The following is a 15,240-nucleotide window of genomic DNA, read 5'->3' on the forward strand; positions in this document are numbered from 1 at the left end:
AGTGGATAAATGGATGGGAGCCTGAATGAATCCCCAAATCCTTTCCTGATGCCTTATGTGAACAAGGACCCAGTTACGATCTGTTGAGTTGGTACCAATTAATGTGTCGCTGTTTCTTCGCTGAACAAGTCACTTCCCTTCCGTAAGCACTCATTAATCCCTAGTGGAGAGCAGTAGAGAGAGTTCTGTCTCTGAAAGAGGGTCTTCCTTAACCACTTTGAGGTCACTGACCCCTCTGGGGACTAACAAAAGAGCTGGGTTCTTTTCTCTCCTAGAAAAAGAAACTGAAACACGAAGTTTTGAGAAGTGTATGTATAGACCAAAGCGATGCACACAACTTCAGGGGGCTCAAGCACTCCCTAAAATGCAGACCTCAGGTTAAGAAACTTAGACATGCATGAGTCTGAATCCGGCTCTTTTACTTAATGTCGGTGTGACACTAGCAAGGCATCTGCCATCTCTGGGACTCATTTTTATCACCTTTGAATCAGAGTTAGCAATACTTACCTCACTGGGCAGCTAAGGAATAAAATCGAGCATGTAAATGTCCTGATATCCATCACCAAGGGCAGCTCTTGTTACCAGGGTAACACCACCTGTGTCATGGCAGACCTCGTCTGTAATAACACACCTCCAGGTGTTTCCTTCAAGGGAAGCAATACTTGGGAGTTTCTACCAAGATGTAAACCTCACACAGATTCATTCCTTGGCTGGAATTTTACTCCCCAAACTGGAGATTTTTCTTTCCTCACTTCCGATCTCTTTCTAATGAATAATGTTAAGAAATATGCCTGGTCTTCCCTGGTGGCGCAGTGGTTAAGAATCCGCCTGCCAATGCAGGGGACACGGGTTCGAGCCCTAGTCCGGGAAAATCCCACGTGCCGCAGAGCAACTCAGCCCGTGCGCCACAACTACTGAGCCTGCACTCTAGAGCCCACGAGCCACAACTAATGAAGCCCACGTGCCTAGAGCCCATGCTCCACAACAAGAGAAGCTACCGCAATGAGCAGCCCGCACACCGCAACGAAGAGTAGCCCCCGCTAGCCGCAACTAGAGAAAGCTCGCGTGCAGCAATGAAGACCCAATGCAGCCTAAAATAAATAAATAAATAAATTTATTTTTTAAAAAAAAGAAAAGAAATATGCCTGAGTTTGGCAAGTATGAAGAAAAATGAAACACTGGGACACTCCCACAACTGTCACCACTGTGATGGTTGATGGCATGTGGGCAGGACGCAGGACTAAAGGGAAGAAAGAAGAGCTATGATTTATTGAGCACCTACTAAGTGACCTGACTCTAATCTCCTAGAGTCATTCCTCAAGGTGGCTGCTCTCATTCTCATCTCTTAGAGGCAAAAACTGAAGCTCAGAGAAGTGACTTGCTCAAGGCCATGCAGCTGGGAAGGAGCAGGGGCTGGAATCAAAGCTGGGTCTGCTTCACCTTGCCGACCACACCTTGCCTCCAAGCTCTCTCGATTTCTACTACGCAACGCCACTCACTCAAGTCACCCAACAGATACTGACTGAGCCCCTACCAAGTGCCAGGTGCTGGTCAACTGGTAGTTGTGGTTCTGCTCGGCACGCACACATCCTTGGCCCCTCTCCATCCTCCCCCGCACGGGGGCAGGACCTGTAAGGGCAGGAGGCTGACACTGTGTGAAGAGCAGGTGGTCCTTGGATGTAAAGCTCCAAGTCAGTCATCCTCCCCACAGGAAGCCCTATGGCTTCACACTGGACTGTAAACCAACAGGTGTGGGTTCCACCAAACACCTCTATTGGCATCATTCTCTGAGTGATACCCCCAGGTAAGTCAAAAATCTCCCCAAATAACACATATCTACATGAAGGTTGTACCCACCTAACTTATTTTTAGCTAGACTCTTTCTGGGACACATCTGGGACCCATAGGATGCCCAAACATTGGTCCAAAAAAAAAAGTGAAAAATGCAGTCATCACTCTTCCAGGTGTTCTAGCTACATGATGCCAACCACCCAGATGTTTGAAGACATCCAGATGTTTGAAGACATCCAGATGAGCAAGTGTCCACATTCTTTCACTTTTCAACCGGGCGTTTTGGGGGCGTCTTAAAGACACTGCTCCTCTCGACTTATTTCTTTTTTTTTGTCCTGGCCACCTCCTCCCTTGATTCCTTCCCTCCATTCTTCCTTCCACCCGCCCCCCAAGATCCATAAATCTGAATGTTCCCATTGTTGCTGGAATCATAACCTTTGGGTTTTCCATTTAACCAGGGCGTTCCCCTTTTCAATAATAGAAAGTACAGCTGCAGGGTACCCTTGGCAAGAGGGAAAAAAAAAAAAAAAACAAGGCAAACTAACCATTCCCGAGTTTCTGATCCCCTTCCAGACTGGTTACAAGTAAAAAAGGAAGAATAATATGAAAAAGGCCAGAGCACATTTTGGAAAATCGTAAAATTACACATTCCAATCCTTAATACCCCAAAGATCTGATGCAGAGTCCTAAGAAAAACTCAATGCTGGCTTATTGATGGAAACAGGACGTGAGCATTCTCCAGTGCCTCTTGGTCCGCATCACACTGTAAAGAAATTCCAAAGCCAGGATCCAAATTTCACATCGGTCGTGATAAATGCTTGGGATGTAATCTCTGTGTTTATTTTCGTGATGGTTTGGTTTCTATCTTTTTATTGGGAGCCTGATAGCTGATCAACAGCAAAGACCTCTGTCCCAGCTGAGTCCCGTTTCTCTTCCACGGTTGGGGAATGGGCTGTAGTCAAGGGTCAAGTCCTCAATCAGATGAGTCCACAGCTTGGTTTCAGAAAGTTGCGTAAGGGTGGTCAATTATATTGATGTAATGTTCAGAACCCAGAGGAGCCTCTTGGACAACAGTAAACCTCTTCCTGATTCTGACCACTGATCACCACATAGCAGTGTGAAAACCCCTGGTGCCTTGCGTGTTTCCAGATGCTGTCGATTCTGGATAAAGTGACTTTAATGATGAATCCAGGACACAGATCTCAGGGCACAGTTATGTCTCTGACTCACTGGCTACGTGACCTTGGGCGAACCGCTGGACCATTCCAGTCTCCGTTCTTGTTTGTACGTGGGGATAATACCTAAATTTCATGTAGGAATTGAGATAATAACAGTGCAATCTAGTTTCTATCTTCCTTGTACCTAAAGTAAGTATTCAAATCCTATCTGCCCAAGTAATGTGGGTCGACTCTGTTTTCCCTCTTGGAAGATTGGACAGATGGCTCTGTGAAGGTCATCCAATACTTGAAGGTGTTTGGGTGGATTCCAGAGCTAGAAAACTCACAGAGCCGCTTTCAGATCACTGACGCCATTGAGTAAATATTGTCACCATTCCCAAATGGGTCACTTCCCTTGCTGATGGAGTTCATTCAGATGAAAGACCGTGGTGGAGTCTTCACAGACAGAGACCCTGGAGGTAGAGCAGCACCCACTCCTTAGCTGAGTGACCTTCAGCAAGTCACAAGTAGGACTCTAATTCAGGCCTTTGGACTCCTTAAACAGTGCTCCTTCTGCTAGACGGCCCCAACCTTTCAGCCTTCATGCAACCCACTGTGTTCAGAGAGTAAGACAAGGTGGTAACCTTGACACTTATGGATGGATGGATGGATGGATTTGTGTGTGTGTTTGTCCCCACGCTGTTAGCTCTTAACTTTGAAGTGAAAAGAACTGGGATGGTATTGTGGGAAGATCCTAGATTGGGAATCAGAGGACTCCAGTTCAGATCTCAGCCACTATCTGAAGCCATGAAATGTACTGACTTGCTTACTACCTGTCTCCCCCAGTGAGAATACAAGTTTCCTGGGATCAGAGACCTTTTCCATCTTGCTCTCCCCTTGTCCTCAGCACACAGCACAGTGCCCAGTACAAAGTAAGTGTACCGTTAATATTTACTTGATGAACGCATCCCAGATCGGCCACTCACCAGCCACATAACCTTGGGAATCCAAGCTCCTAGTCCTCTATTTTCCCGCCTGCAAAATGGGGATGGGAGGGCATCTCCCATGGCTCAAAGATTGCAGTGAGGATCCAGTGGAGAAAAGGAGGTAGAATCGCTCTACAAACTACGGAGACTGAGAAGATGCAAAACCCTTTACTGTATCCAATTCCCTCTCCGTACCAGTGCAGAAAATGGCATTGCTAAAATCTTTATTTGGGTTGCCTTTGGTTTCTAATTGTGGGGAGGGTAGTCAGGGTGGGAGGGGGAAAGAAAGACAGACAAGTGCTCTCCCAGGCCCTGGGGTCCTGGATTTGATTGAGTGGCATTGATAAAAGACCTTCCCAGCTTTTTTGGCTCCAACCATCGGGAGAGATAGTTTGGAGACAGCTGGGTCCAAACACAAGGGGCCCTCTGGCCGGCCTGGCCCTTTGACATTTCATTGGGGCTGCCTCCTGGGCTGGTTGGAAAGGCGACAGACAATGAGGGGAAGTCAGATAGTGGGGCAGTCAGGGGCCGGGGTCGGGGGAAGCCACCCATGGAGTTATCACTTAACGGGAGTCCCAAACTGGAAGGAAACCTCGGCTGATTCCTTATCACCTTACAATGGAGGCTGATGATGAATTGCTTTTTGTCGTCTCCGAGGCAGGCAGGCAGGACAGACCGAGCTTGGCTGGAATGTTCTCTGTCCCTGGGAGCTCCCTTTTGGGGGGTGGAGGGAGGTGAGAAGGGCAGAGGTTTCTGCAGAGGTGAACAGAGCCCTGCACCCCAAGTGCACAGACCTCAGTATGTATGAATTTGGGGCGGAGCGGCTCACTAGCTGGGTGACTCTGGGCAAGTTTCTCAATCTCTCTGAGCCTCAGTGCCCGCATCCGTGAACGAGGGGCAATTCTTCACCTTGTTATCTTCAACCAGTCACGAGGTCCTGACTCTCCCGACATCGCCAGCTCTTCTCCGCACACCCTGGCCTGAGCCACCGTCATCTCACACCTCAGAGCCTACAACAGCCTCTGAACGGGGCCCTGGCATCAGTTCTATCACAGCAAAGTGACCGCCTCAAAACACAACCTGAATCCTGCCACTCGGGGGTTCAAACCCCTCCAATGGCCGCCCATCGGTGTTAGGCTAAAATCCGAACCCCCCAAAATGGCTCACAAGGGCCGGTGCCGTGCTAGTCCCTGCCTTCCTCGGCAGCCTTCCCTCCCATCACCTTCCCCTGCTCTGTGCTCCAACCACCCTGGACTCCTGTCCCCTGCCCCAGCGGGAGCGGGCTCCCCATCTTCCGAGGGGCTGCACGCATGCTCTTCTCAACGCCTGGACACCCACTCGACTCCCCAATCTCCTATCCAACTCCCACTCTCCGCAGACCTCAGCTGAAATTCTTCCCTGACGCCCTACCCTAGTCCAATCGATACCCCACTTTGCTTTTTGTTAACACTTTCCGTATCTCCGTGATAGCATTCGAGCATTCGATCATCACTGTCATCAAGCAAATCTATAGTGAGTCGTTTCATGTGTGAGCTGCCTGCAACCGTGTGAGTTTCCCAAGGGCAGCGCTAGCTCACGTTCCACACAGGACTTAACGGGTACCAGGCACTGTTTTAGGTGCTCTACCTGGATTATCTCATTTCATCTCCTAACAACCCTGCAGGGCAGGTGCTACTGTCATCCCCACTCTGCAGAAAAGGTAGTTGAGAAAGCTGAAGCAACTGACCCATGGCCACACTGCTGGAAAGTGTCAGAGCTGCTGGAACATACTGCAACGGACCAGCCACTGACTCGAGCTTCCCCAGGGGCCACCTCAAGTTGATCCCAAGTTCACTCGAGGACAACACCCCACGCAAACCAAGTGCTCACATCACCCAAAGAGGTTCATCAGGCTTGCATTCAAAGCCTGCACCCTGCATCCTCCAGAAGCGGACTTACAAGGACGCTGCTGTAAATACTGAACTCAAAACAGCGCCCTGATTCTCTGTAACTTCCTCCTCTTCTGCTGGTCTGGCATTAATTTAATCGAAAGAACTCTTTAATTCAAACCTGGTGAGCTCTTAATCAGCATGTTTGACCCAGCCTCAAGAGCAGATCTCTGGTGGACGATGAAATCTGGAGACCGTAGCCCATAAGCAAAGGTAATGGAGGCAGATAGCGCGGTGGTTCAGGGCCCAGGCAGTGTCTGCAGACCAGGCTTGGGTTCAAATGCTGCCTTCAAGAACCATTAGCTCACAATTTTCCCTCTGTGGGCCTCAGTTTCCCCATTTGTAAAGTGGGTTAATAAGAGTCCCTACTTACTAACGTTCTTGAAAAGGCTGTGGTCTGGAACCTAGGCAGGGCACCCTTAAATATAATATAAAACAGAACCTCTGTGCAGGGACCTGTGTTTCATGGGACATTCTTAACCCCTGCTTGTGCCTGAAGAGGCAGGTTTGCAGGCATCTGGTCTCCAGCCCATCTGGCAGCGGTCGTGCTGGGAGTTGGGCCAGGGGGCCTGATGGGGTGATATTGCTCAGGACTTCCAGATCCAAGGAGCTTGGATGGGCTTCAGGTAAGTCTGGAAAGCTCAGTCTCACCCAAGTCAGCTCCCCAGCCCCAGGCTTGGACCCATGATAGCTCTTCCCTCTTTCAAAACGTGAGTTTGGTAAATGTCAAATCACCAAACCGTGTTCCTTTCCTCATGTCACCCCTGTTCCAGAGAAAGCTGCCAAAGCATCCTTTTCCATAGGTTCTGGTTAGTGAGTTGTTGGGTTTTGTTTGTTTGTTTGTTTTTTTAAAGAAAACCCATGGGGGACTGCCCTGGCGGTCCAGTGGTTAAGACTCCATGCTTCCAGTGCAGGGTGTGCGGGTTCGATCCCTGGCTGGGGAAGTAAGGTCCCGCATGCCACGAGCACAGCCCAAAAAAAGGGTCCAGGCACCAGGCACTGGGCTTTGACAGGCGTCGTGTTGGCTGATAGGGCTGTGAGGTCCAACAGGCCACTCTAAAGACGGAGCCGTGGGCCTGCCGGACCGAAACAGGGCTGGTTTATTAAGTCAACCCTGTGCTGAACACAGGACAAGCATGATTTCATGACATCTTCACACCAAGTCTATGAGACAGGTCCAATCACGGGCCCGAACCTATAGATGACTTCTAGTGATGTTTAGAGTAACTTTTAGTGATGTTTGCTAAGTAACTCGCCCCTAATCATAAACATCTGAAAATGGCAAAGGTAGGATTCATCTTGCTTTTCTGACTCTGAAGACCATGGGCGTAAGCACAAGGCTACATGGCCCCCTCCCCTTGTGTCTGTTATCCCAAACCTTCACCTAGATGAGCAGCCTTCTCTTTATTTCCTCCCAGAACTCACTTTCTGGAGGGATACCTGCCACTTATTCCTTCATAGCTGTCACCCAGCTTACCAAGCACCTACTGCTCTAGGGAACTTAGCATCATTTACAAAGCGAGAAACTGACACACAGCAGGGCTAGAACGCCTGCCTGAGGTCACACAGGAAGCTGGTGGCAGAGTTGAGACTCAAATCTGTTTCTCTGGTCCCACTGCCCGCATCAACGCCTTTGATTCTGCCTTGAAAAACTGCCACCAGAAATTTCCTTCCTTAACCTACCCTCTGGACTCAGATACCTTAGGAAAAAATCATCCATTTCTCATTTGGCAAAGGAAACGAGGCTGTGTCTCAGAGAGCAGCCTAGTAGATTTAAAGAGGGGATGCACAGGAGAGAAATATCTATTGTGATTTTGTTCTCTCCCTCCCTGCCTTTTTCAGTATTGATTTGATCTGGAAAGGAAAGAAGAGCTCAGAATCCACCTGGGAGAAACCCTGCACGTGAACTAAAGGGCACATCCAATTCCAAGGAGGTTCCCTGGAAGCACACTCCCTGACCACTAGTGGCAACATAAACTCAGCTTTATCCTTTTGGGGCAATACTTTCTCTTCAGCAGCTAAAAAGAATGAGGCCACTCTAAGTTCATGAAAACATATCTACGATGCATTCTAAAGTTTAAAAAAATGCAAATTGCAAAATAGATGCAGTATGATAGCAACTGTTAAAACTAAAAGCAAAACTCTTTGTATTTGTGGATGTGTGCAAGTGTAAATAAATAAATGGGTCTGAACATTTCAAATAAGTTTTCCCCAAGGAAGGGGGGGACATGTCAAAGGAATCTTTAGCTCTACTTGAATGGTTTGAATTTCTTACAATCTCCATGTAGTTCTGTATTGCTTACATTTTAAAAATAAATACACGTAGTTATGTGTACTTTTTTTTTCAAGGAAAAGAAGGAAGAAGTACAGACAGTGGCCAGGAGGGCAGGGCTGTCACACTCACCTTTCCTCTTGGTGCAGTGGTAAATTTGGCCGTGCTCCTGGGGCAGCGGGTATGGGTTGGGTGGGGGCAGGAGGTCCTGGGAGGGGCCAGACACACCATTCTCACACTGGTACTGGGACCCCAAGTTGGACGAGGCAGAGAGAGCTCGAGGCTCACCGCTGAAAGGACTGTGGTTGGAGGCCACTTTCTGTCTCACTGTGCTCCTGGGAACCACGGGATATTCTTTACTGAAAGAGAGAAGATGCGAAGTAACACTGGTCAGTGGCCTGATAGAGATCCTTCCACTGGCTGAACCACAGGGTCAAAGACTCTACCAGAAAACTCACAGAATAAGAAACAAAGGGATCTTTGATGAATGAATAGATCCAGTTATACTCAAGTGCATCCAATGCATCCTATCCTATACGTATATATTTAGTCACCACCTTTTCATGTCTTATACATTAGGCAAGTAGATTTATGAACAGTTCTACACATATGCAGAAAGGTAAATGAGCACCCCCAGTTGAGAACCCCTCTGAACAATCAATAAGCACACATGGCAGTTGAAATATTTCAACCTATTCTAGACGTCTTTGAATTCCCTAATTCAAAAGCTAAAGAGCTGAGAGCTCACTGAGACTTAACTTCTGGGTCTCCATCTTTAACGTGGGGCTGCGGCCTTTGCCCAACATTAGTAAAGAATGGTAGCTGACCACCTGGGGTAGTCACGTAAGAACCTAGGTTACCCTCATCTGAATAGTTTGCTCCTTGTGCCTTAGACTTTCCTTTTGAGTTGCTGTACTTGTCGCCAATGACATAACACTTAACTTCTCCGTGCCTTGGTTTCCCCATCTGTAAAAAAGGGATAATAAAACCCCCCAGGTTCAAAGGGTTATTGAGAGAGGAAATTAGTTAATACACGTGAAAGGCTTAAAACGGTGTTTGGCACAACGAATGGTAGCCATCAGCACGACTGTCACAGTTTTGGAGGCAGAGTAGAGGGAGAGAGAGAGAGGGAAGGAAAAGGAGAAGAAAAAGGAGGACAAAGGAGATAGAGAAAAGAGCATGGAAACTAAGACCAGGCAGATGCAAATTCAGGTCCCATCTCCACCACTTACAGACTTCTGGACCACAACCTTTCTGAGCCTCAGCTTATGATGCCATAGGTAGAGCCTCCTCCAAAGTGCTCAAAATCTGGTCCCTCACACTCTTATGATACGTCCTCCACATTCCCTTCCCTTCAGCTTTCAGACCATTTTTTTCCTCCTAAGAGTTTGAGAAATTCAACAGAAACCTCTCCTGGAAAGGAAGAAAGTGGTGCTGAGCATCACAAGAGTCCCAAAGGAAGCCAGGTGGGTGGGGGAGGGATCAGAGTGAGAGTTTGCAAAGGAGCTGAGAGGAGGGACAGCTCAAAGATAACAGGGAGAATTGAGAGAAACATCCGGGGGGGATAAGAAGAGAACAGCCCAACCCATAATATTCCCACATGCACAAAGAGGAGGGGGCTGTCAACGTTTGGGATGGGGAAAGGAAATCTTGTTCAGGAGAGTAACTAGTACAGTGTGTAGGCTGATGGAAGGGTGATTTGCCCATCTTTTCTGGAAGGCAATATGATATCACCCTTTTTTTTTTTTTTTTTTTTGGCCACGCCACATGGCTTGCAGGATCTTAGTTCCCCGACCAGGCATTGAACCTGGGACCACGGTGGTGAAATTCCCCGAGTCCTAACCACTGGACCACCAGGGAATTCCCGAGAGCATCCATTTTTAAAAATATACATGGACTTCCCTGGTGGTCCAGTGGTTAAAACTCCATGCTCCCAATGCAGGGGGCACGGGTTCCATCCCTGGTCAAGAAACTAAGATCCCGTTTGCCACAAGGCATGGCCAAAACAATAATAATAATAATAAAAATAATAATAATATACAATAACATGGAGCGAGCAATCCCATTACGAAGGATTTTCCCAAGAAGCCATCAGGTCTGTATCCAAAGACGTAAGTATAAGGATTTTCTCTGCAGCACTGTCTGTAACAAGGAAAAAAACCAGAAATAACCTAAATGTCCTCATTAATGGTAGTGTCAACTTTGATAGAGCTAAACGATGGAATATTATGCAGCCTTGAAAAGGATGAGAAGGCTGGATATGCACAAATTCAGAAATCTGTGTGAGCTGAATTAAGTTAAAGAAGGAGGAAACAACATGGTCTAGATTATGAAATGAATCCCAGAGGTTCCCTCCAGAAGTTGGGGTTATGGGAGACCTTTTAGATCAACTTATTACTTTCTGCACGTCTGCACGGCTTGGCTCTTTTTACAGTGAGCGCTTACGAAGTTTAGATGAATACTTCCATGTTGAAAACAATAATTACTATTACCAGTTATTAACAGAATTATTATATGAATTATTAATATAATAATTATTATTACAGTGGAGCGGGAGGACTAGTTTAGGAGGAATACACAAATAAAGGAAGCGCGTACAGCCTCCCAGAGTGACGTATGACCCTCCAGGCTCTCCATCCATCCTCCCCCCATCCCCACCCACCGCACCACCGCGCCTGGCAAAACGCAATGGAAACAGAGCTGAAATTCCCAGGGGAGGACCTGCTTGGCTGGAAAGCAAAATGAAAATGAAGTTGAAGATACTCCAAGTTTCCCCCGCATTTCCCCCAAGATGGGTCCCTAGAAGTGAGAGGGGCAGAGCAGGATTTGAATCCGATCTCCGGTCATCTGTGGATCCAGCAAAGCTGCTAGCGATACCCTTCAGGAAATGTCCCTTCTTCACGCAACCCACAGAAATGGGTTCTCCAATCCACCAAGTCTGTAGCACAGAGCTCAGCTAAAGGTCATAGAGTTGGCAGGTGACCTAGCTAAGCCTCAGTTTACTCATCTGCAAAATGGGAGAAATACAGAGATAGTTTGGAGAAACCATAGCAGTCAGCCCTGAGTCCCCCGGACACCTTCCCTTCCCTGATAACCCACTGGGCTGTGATTTTTACTTGAGTATCTAAGCATCAGGGTATAGTGGGAAGAATAAAGGTGTTAGATTCAGGAAAATATATGTTCTATACCAGACGTACCATCTAACAGCTGTGTGATCTTGGACAAGACACAATCTCTCTGAGCGTCAGTTACCTCTCAAGATTGTTGAAATTACCCAACAGTACACTCTAGAAAATGTCTGGCACATAGTAGAAACTATCGTGACTGCCGTTACAAAATGACTCGTGCTTTCAGCCCATAAAATTTCTCGGGAGGGAGCAGTGCCATAAGCCTGTCTCCTTAACTTGGAGATCTTAACTTTGGGGAAAAACTTAGGGGTGTAAACTTAGATTTTCAAAATGATGTCTTTGTTTTCACTAATCTTGAATTGGAATTTAGTATTTCTTTCTGTTTGGGTGTCGGCAACAAGCCACGGTTCGGTTAGCAGCCCTAGCGACTGTCATCAACAGAAACAAAATAGCTTCACATCCCGTTGCAGCTGTATGTGTCTCCAGACACCATTTATGCTCATGATGACTACAAAAATACAGTCGTTTTTGACCTGCCACTAGATCCTGTTACTTAAGACGTTCATAAAGTGCGCATACTACTATATCACCATTTAGAAAAGATTTTGACAACTGTGTTTTAATATAACTGGCTTCCTTGGCAATCGATGCATCTTATTTTACACATTTAATCAGATTATTCTAAGAAGTGATCCCTAAGCTTCACCAGACTGCCAGAGAGGCCCATGGCCTTAAACAGAGTAAGAACGCCTCTCCCGAACTTAGCTGTGATTTTTGCCATGAACCAACTGTTCTTTAACTTATTCCATTTTTAAAATGAATTCTTTATCTAAATATGTTTTGCCTCACTCTGAGTAGTAATATCCATGAAATTAGGGGTTTGTGGTACTAGTTATAGTTATTCTAATGCAATTTAAAGTAAATACCTATTAAAATCAAAAGGTAGACCTGAAATTATCTTACGTTCAAAGAGCACTACACCTAGCACATTTTGAAGAATGCTGCATGCGCCCACTTCATCCTCTCCATGACCCTATGAAGTGGGTACTGCTTTAGTTCCCATTTTACAGATTAGAAAACCGAGGCCCAGGCAGATTAAATAACTTGCCCAGGATCACAGAGCTACAAAGAGACACCACCAGATTTCTAACCCAACTGTCCCCGAATTACTTCTAGCCAATCTCCTACTGACTTCTTTCAATTTTAAAACATAATATGCTTTTGGGGGTGCGGGTGTTTGGGGCCCAAGACTCCTCTCTCACTTCTCCCATCCCTCAGGGGGATGACCATCTCCACCCTGGGCCCCTGCCTTTGTCATCTGAAAGTACGTCAGAGTAACCAGGCAGGGGACAATGGAGTGTCTGCCAAGTTTCCATGAGGCTACAGACACCCTCACGACACCCAGGGGTCTCCTAGCCCAGCTTTCCCGTGGCCTGTGTCATCTCAGAACTAAAGCTGGAGCCATCCTGAGCAGCTCCACTGCTCAGACTCTCCTTCTGGGGCCAGGAGGCTGAAAGGAATGAAATTAGCTTTATAGTTCTCCCTTGGCTGCTGAAGCTACGCAATGGAAAAAAAAAAAAAGAAGAAGAAGAAGAGAAAGAAAAATTATAATAATAAAAAAACAAAGAAGTTGTCAAATCTCACTGGCAATTCTATTTAGGTCTTGCTTAGTTCAAGTACTGGACTGTCAGAGATCCAACAGGAAGGGGGGAATCTCTTTTAGCTTGATATTCTTAATGGGGACCGTTATTTTTTTAATTAAAGAAAATAACTCTTAAAAAATGTTGGCTGAGGGAATTTACAAGAGAATGTATCAATGGACTCTGTGGAATTCTCCCTTCCAGCACTGCCAAATTGCAAAATTACTCTCTGGAAAGGCCAAATTCTGCTTTTGATTACTAACACTCACAGAAGTGGGAAAGGCATATTATCCCAATAACCACTTGTCCCTCTCAGTTTGTTCCTCTCTGAAGAACTTGAAACATCATTCCCACCATCAATCACGCACATCTTTCTTGATGCCTGAAATGCAACATCCCCAAATCCATCTGACAGGTGTCAAAATTGAGGCATGGAAGAGTACAGTGACTTCTCAATCAGGATGGGGTTACAGAGGCAAAGAGAAGAAAATGGTACCAACAAACAACATTGGCATATTTTTTTTTGGCCACAGTGCTTTCGGGATCTCAGTTCCCTGACCAGGAATCGAACCCATGCCCTTGGCATTGAAAGCACCAAGTCCTAACCACTGGACCGCCAGGGAATTCCCGGGATTGTTTTTCCTGGGCTCATCAATGGACCAATCAAAGGAACTCAGTGAGTAGCAACACAGCAAAAGCCTCTAAAGTCCCTGTGATGAGGAGATAGACTATTTTCCTCCACAGTTGGAGAGCATCATTGAAGAATCCAGGACACCAGAGAATTAAAGTGAAAGTTGAAAAGCCCTCGTGTGTCTGGGAAGAGGGCAGCAACTGGGGACTGTTTTTCCACCATCCTCATCCTCATCTTCCTCTTCATCATCCACGTTGTTCTCTCTGTACGTCCTAATGTCCCAGCCACTGTACTGGTTGACTTACACGCTTTCCCTCACCTGATCCTGGCAAGAATCCCATTTCATCAGTATGATTAGATTTACTTTAGAGGTAGAGAAAATGAGGCTCAGAAAGGTTAAGCAACTTGCCCCGGATCACCCAGCTAAGAAGAGGTAAAGCTGAGCTGCACTCCAGGTCAGGGTTATTCCAAAGCTCTTGCCAACTTATACTTGATAATAGGGAATTGTTGCCTTCCCATCGCTGCTGAGATGACACAACCATTCTGTTACATATGACATCCTCCTCTATGATGCCAGAGTTAGATATTGGCTACACCAGGCACCATCAACCTTTACCGGTCAAACTGTCAATCAATCCTGCTTTACCAAATGTCAAATCCCACCGCTCTCCGCTGTCTCCTGCAGACACAGACACACTCTGCCCAGTCTGGACACCAACCAGGGTCCTGAGTACCTCAGCTCGCCCTGGGTGTCAGGGCTGCAGACCAGCTTCTCCCCAGCTCCGCCTCCCTCTCACATTCTGTTCCACGTGAGCGGATGCAATGAATGACACCATTGTCGCCGGGTCTGGGTTGTAAAACGTTACAAGGGAATATTGAAATCCACGGCCAAACGGCATCGCAGCCTGCTAACGAACGGCCCCGAGAATGTTTTCCACTGCAGCCGACTGAATTGGCCTTTTCACGGGAGCAGGTGGCAGAGGTTCTGGGGTGCTGGGAGGTTTCGGTTGTTGTTTTCCCCTGGCGAGGCTTACTCAGTTTCTGGCAGCCTTTCTCAAACGACTAAAGCCGCGCACTGGGGCAAGGCTGGGGACTGTAAGATCTCTGTTCTCCAAGAGCAAATTCCTCCTCTCACTAGCACTCACTGCTATTAAAATGAAAAGGGGGGGGGGCCCAAAATCCCATGAGAGCCTTCCCGGTTTATTAACTTTCTGATAGGCTTGGGGAAGCGATTCTGATCTAACGTGTGTGGACACTCAAGGGACAGGAGGCAGCTCACCCCAAGTGGGTTTTTGCTCTGCAAATAATGAATCGCTCCCTCCTCCTTCTCTACAAAGTGCTTCTCGACCGTTTTATGACTCAGATCTCACCACACCAGTGAGCTGGAGAAAAGCACGGTGAACGCTGGCTGTTCCATCTCGCTGGCAAGGCCAGGGGGGACACAAAGAAGTAACGTGAATTTCCCACCATTGATTGAACCAGGGCTGTCTGATGTAAGGGACAGCAAGAAACTCAAAGACTGCGACTTCCCTGGCGGTCCAGTGGTTAAGACTCTGAGCTTCCACTGCAGGGGGCACTAAGATCCTGCATGCCGCATGCCGCGCCAAAAAAAAAAAAAGAGAAAAGAAAAAAGAAACTCAAAGACACTGCCCTCTCTAGCCATAAGCACCCACCATTTATGACAAGCTTGGTTGGCAACCTCTTAAA

At 47.0% G+C, this 15,240-nt stretch overlaps 1 protein-coding gene across 3 annotated transcripts in view; it reads right to left on the minus strand.

The window, feature by feature from the left end:
• The window catches only part of TBX5 (T-box transcription factor 5), a 53,391-nt gene that overhangs the window by 7,599 nt on the left and 30,552 nt on the right, over nucleotides 1-15,240 (minus strand). For all 3 annotated transcript variants that reach the window (XM_082416831.1, XM_082416829.1, XM_082416830.1), the window contains exon 8: nucleotides 8,267-8,493. In XM_082416831.1, the coding sequence (XP_082272957.1) occupies nucleotides 8,267-8,493 (227 nt within the window). The remainder of the gene's footprint in view (nucleotides 1-8,266; nucleotides 8,494-15,240) is intronic.

This window comes from Balaenoptera physalus (assembly GCF_965194825.1).
Source record: "Balaenoptera physalus genome assembly, chromosome: 12".
Taxonomy (NCBI): domain Eukaryota; kingdom Metazoa; phylum Chordata; class Mammalia; order Artiodactyla; family Balaenopteridae; genus Balaenoptera; species Balaenoptera physalus.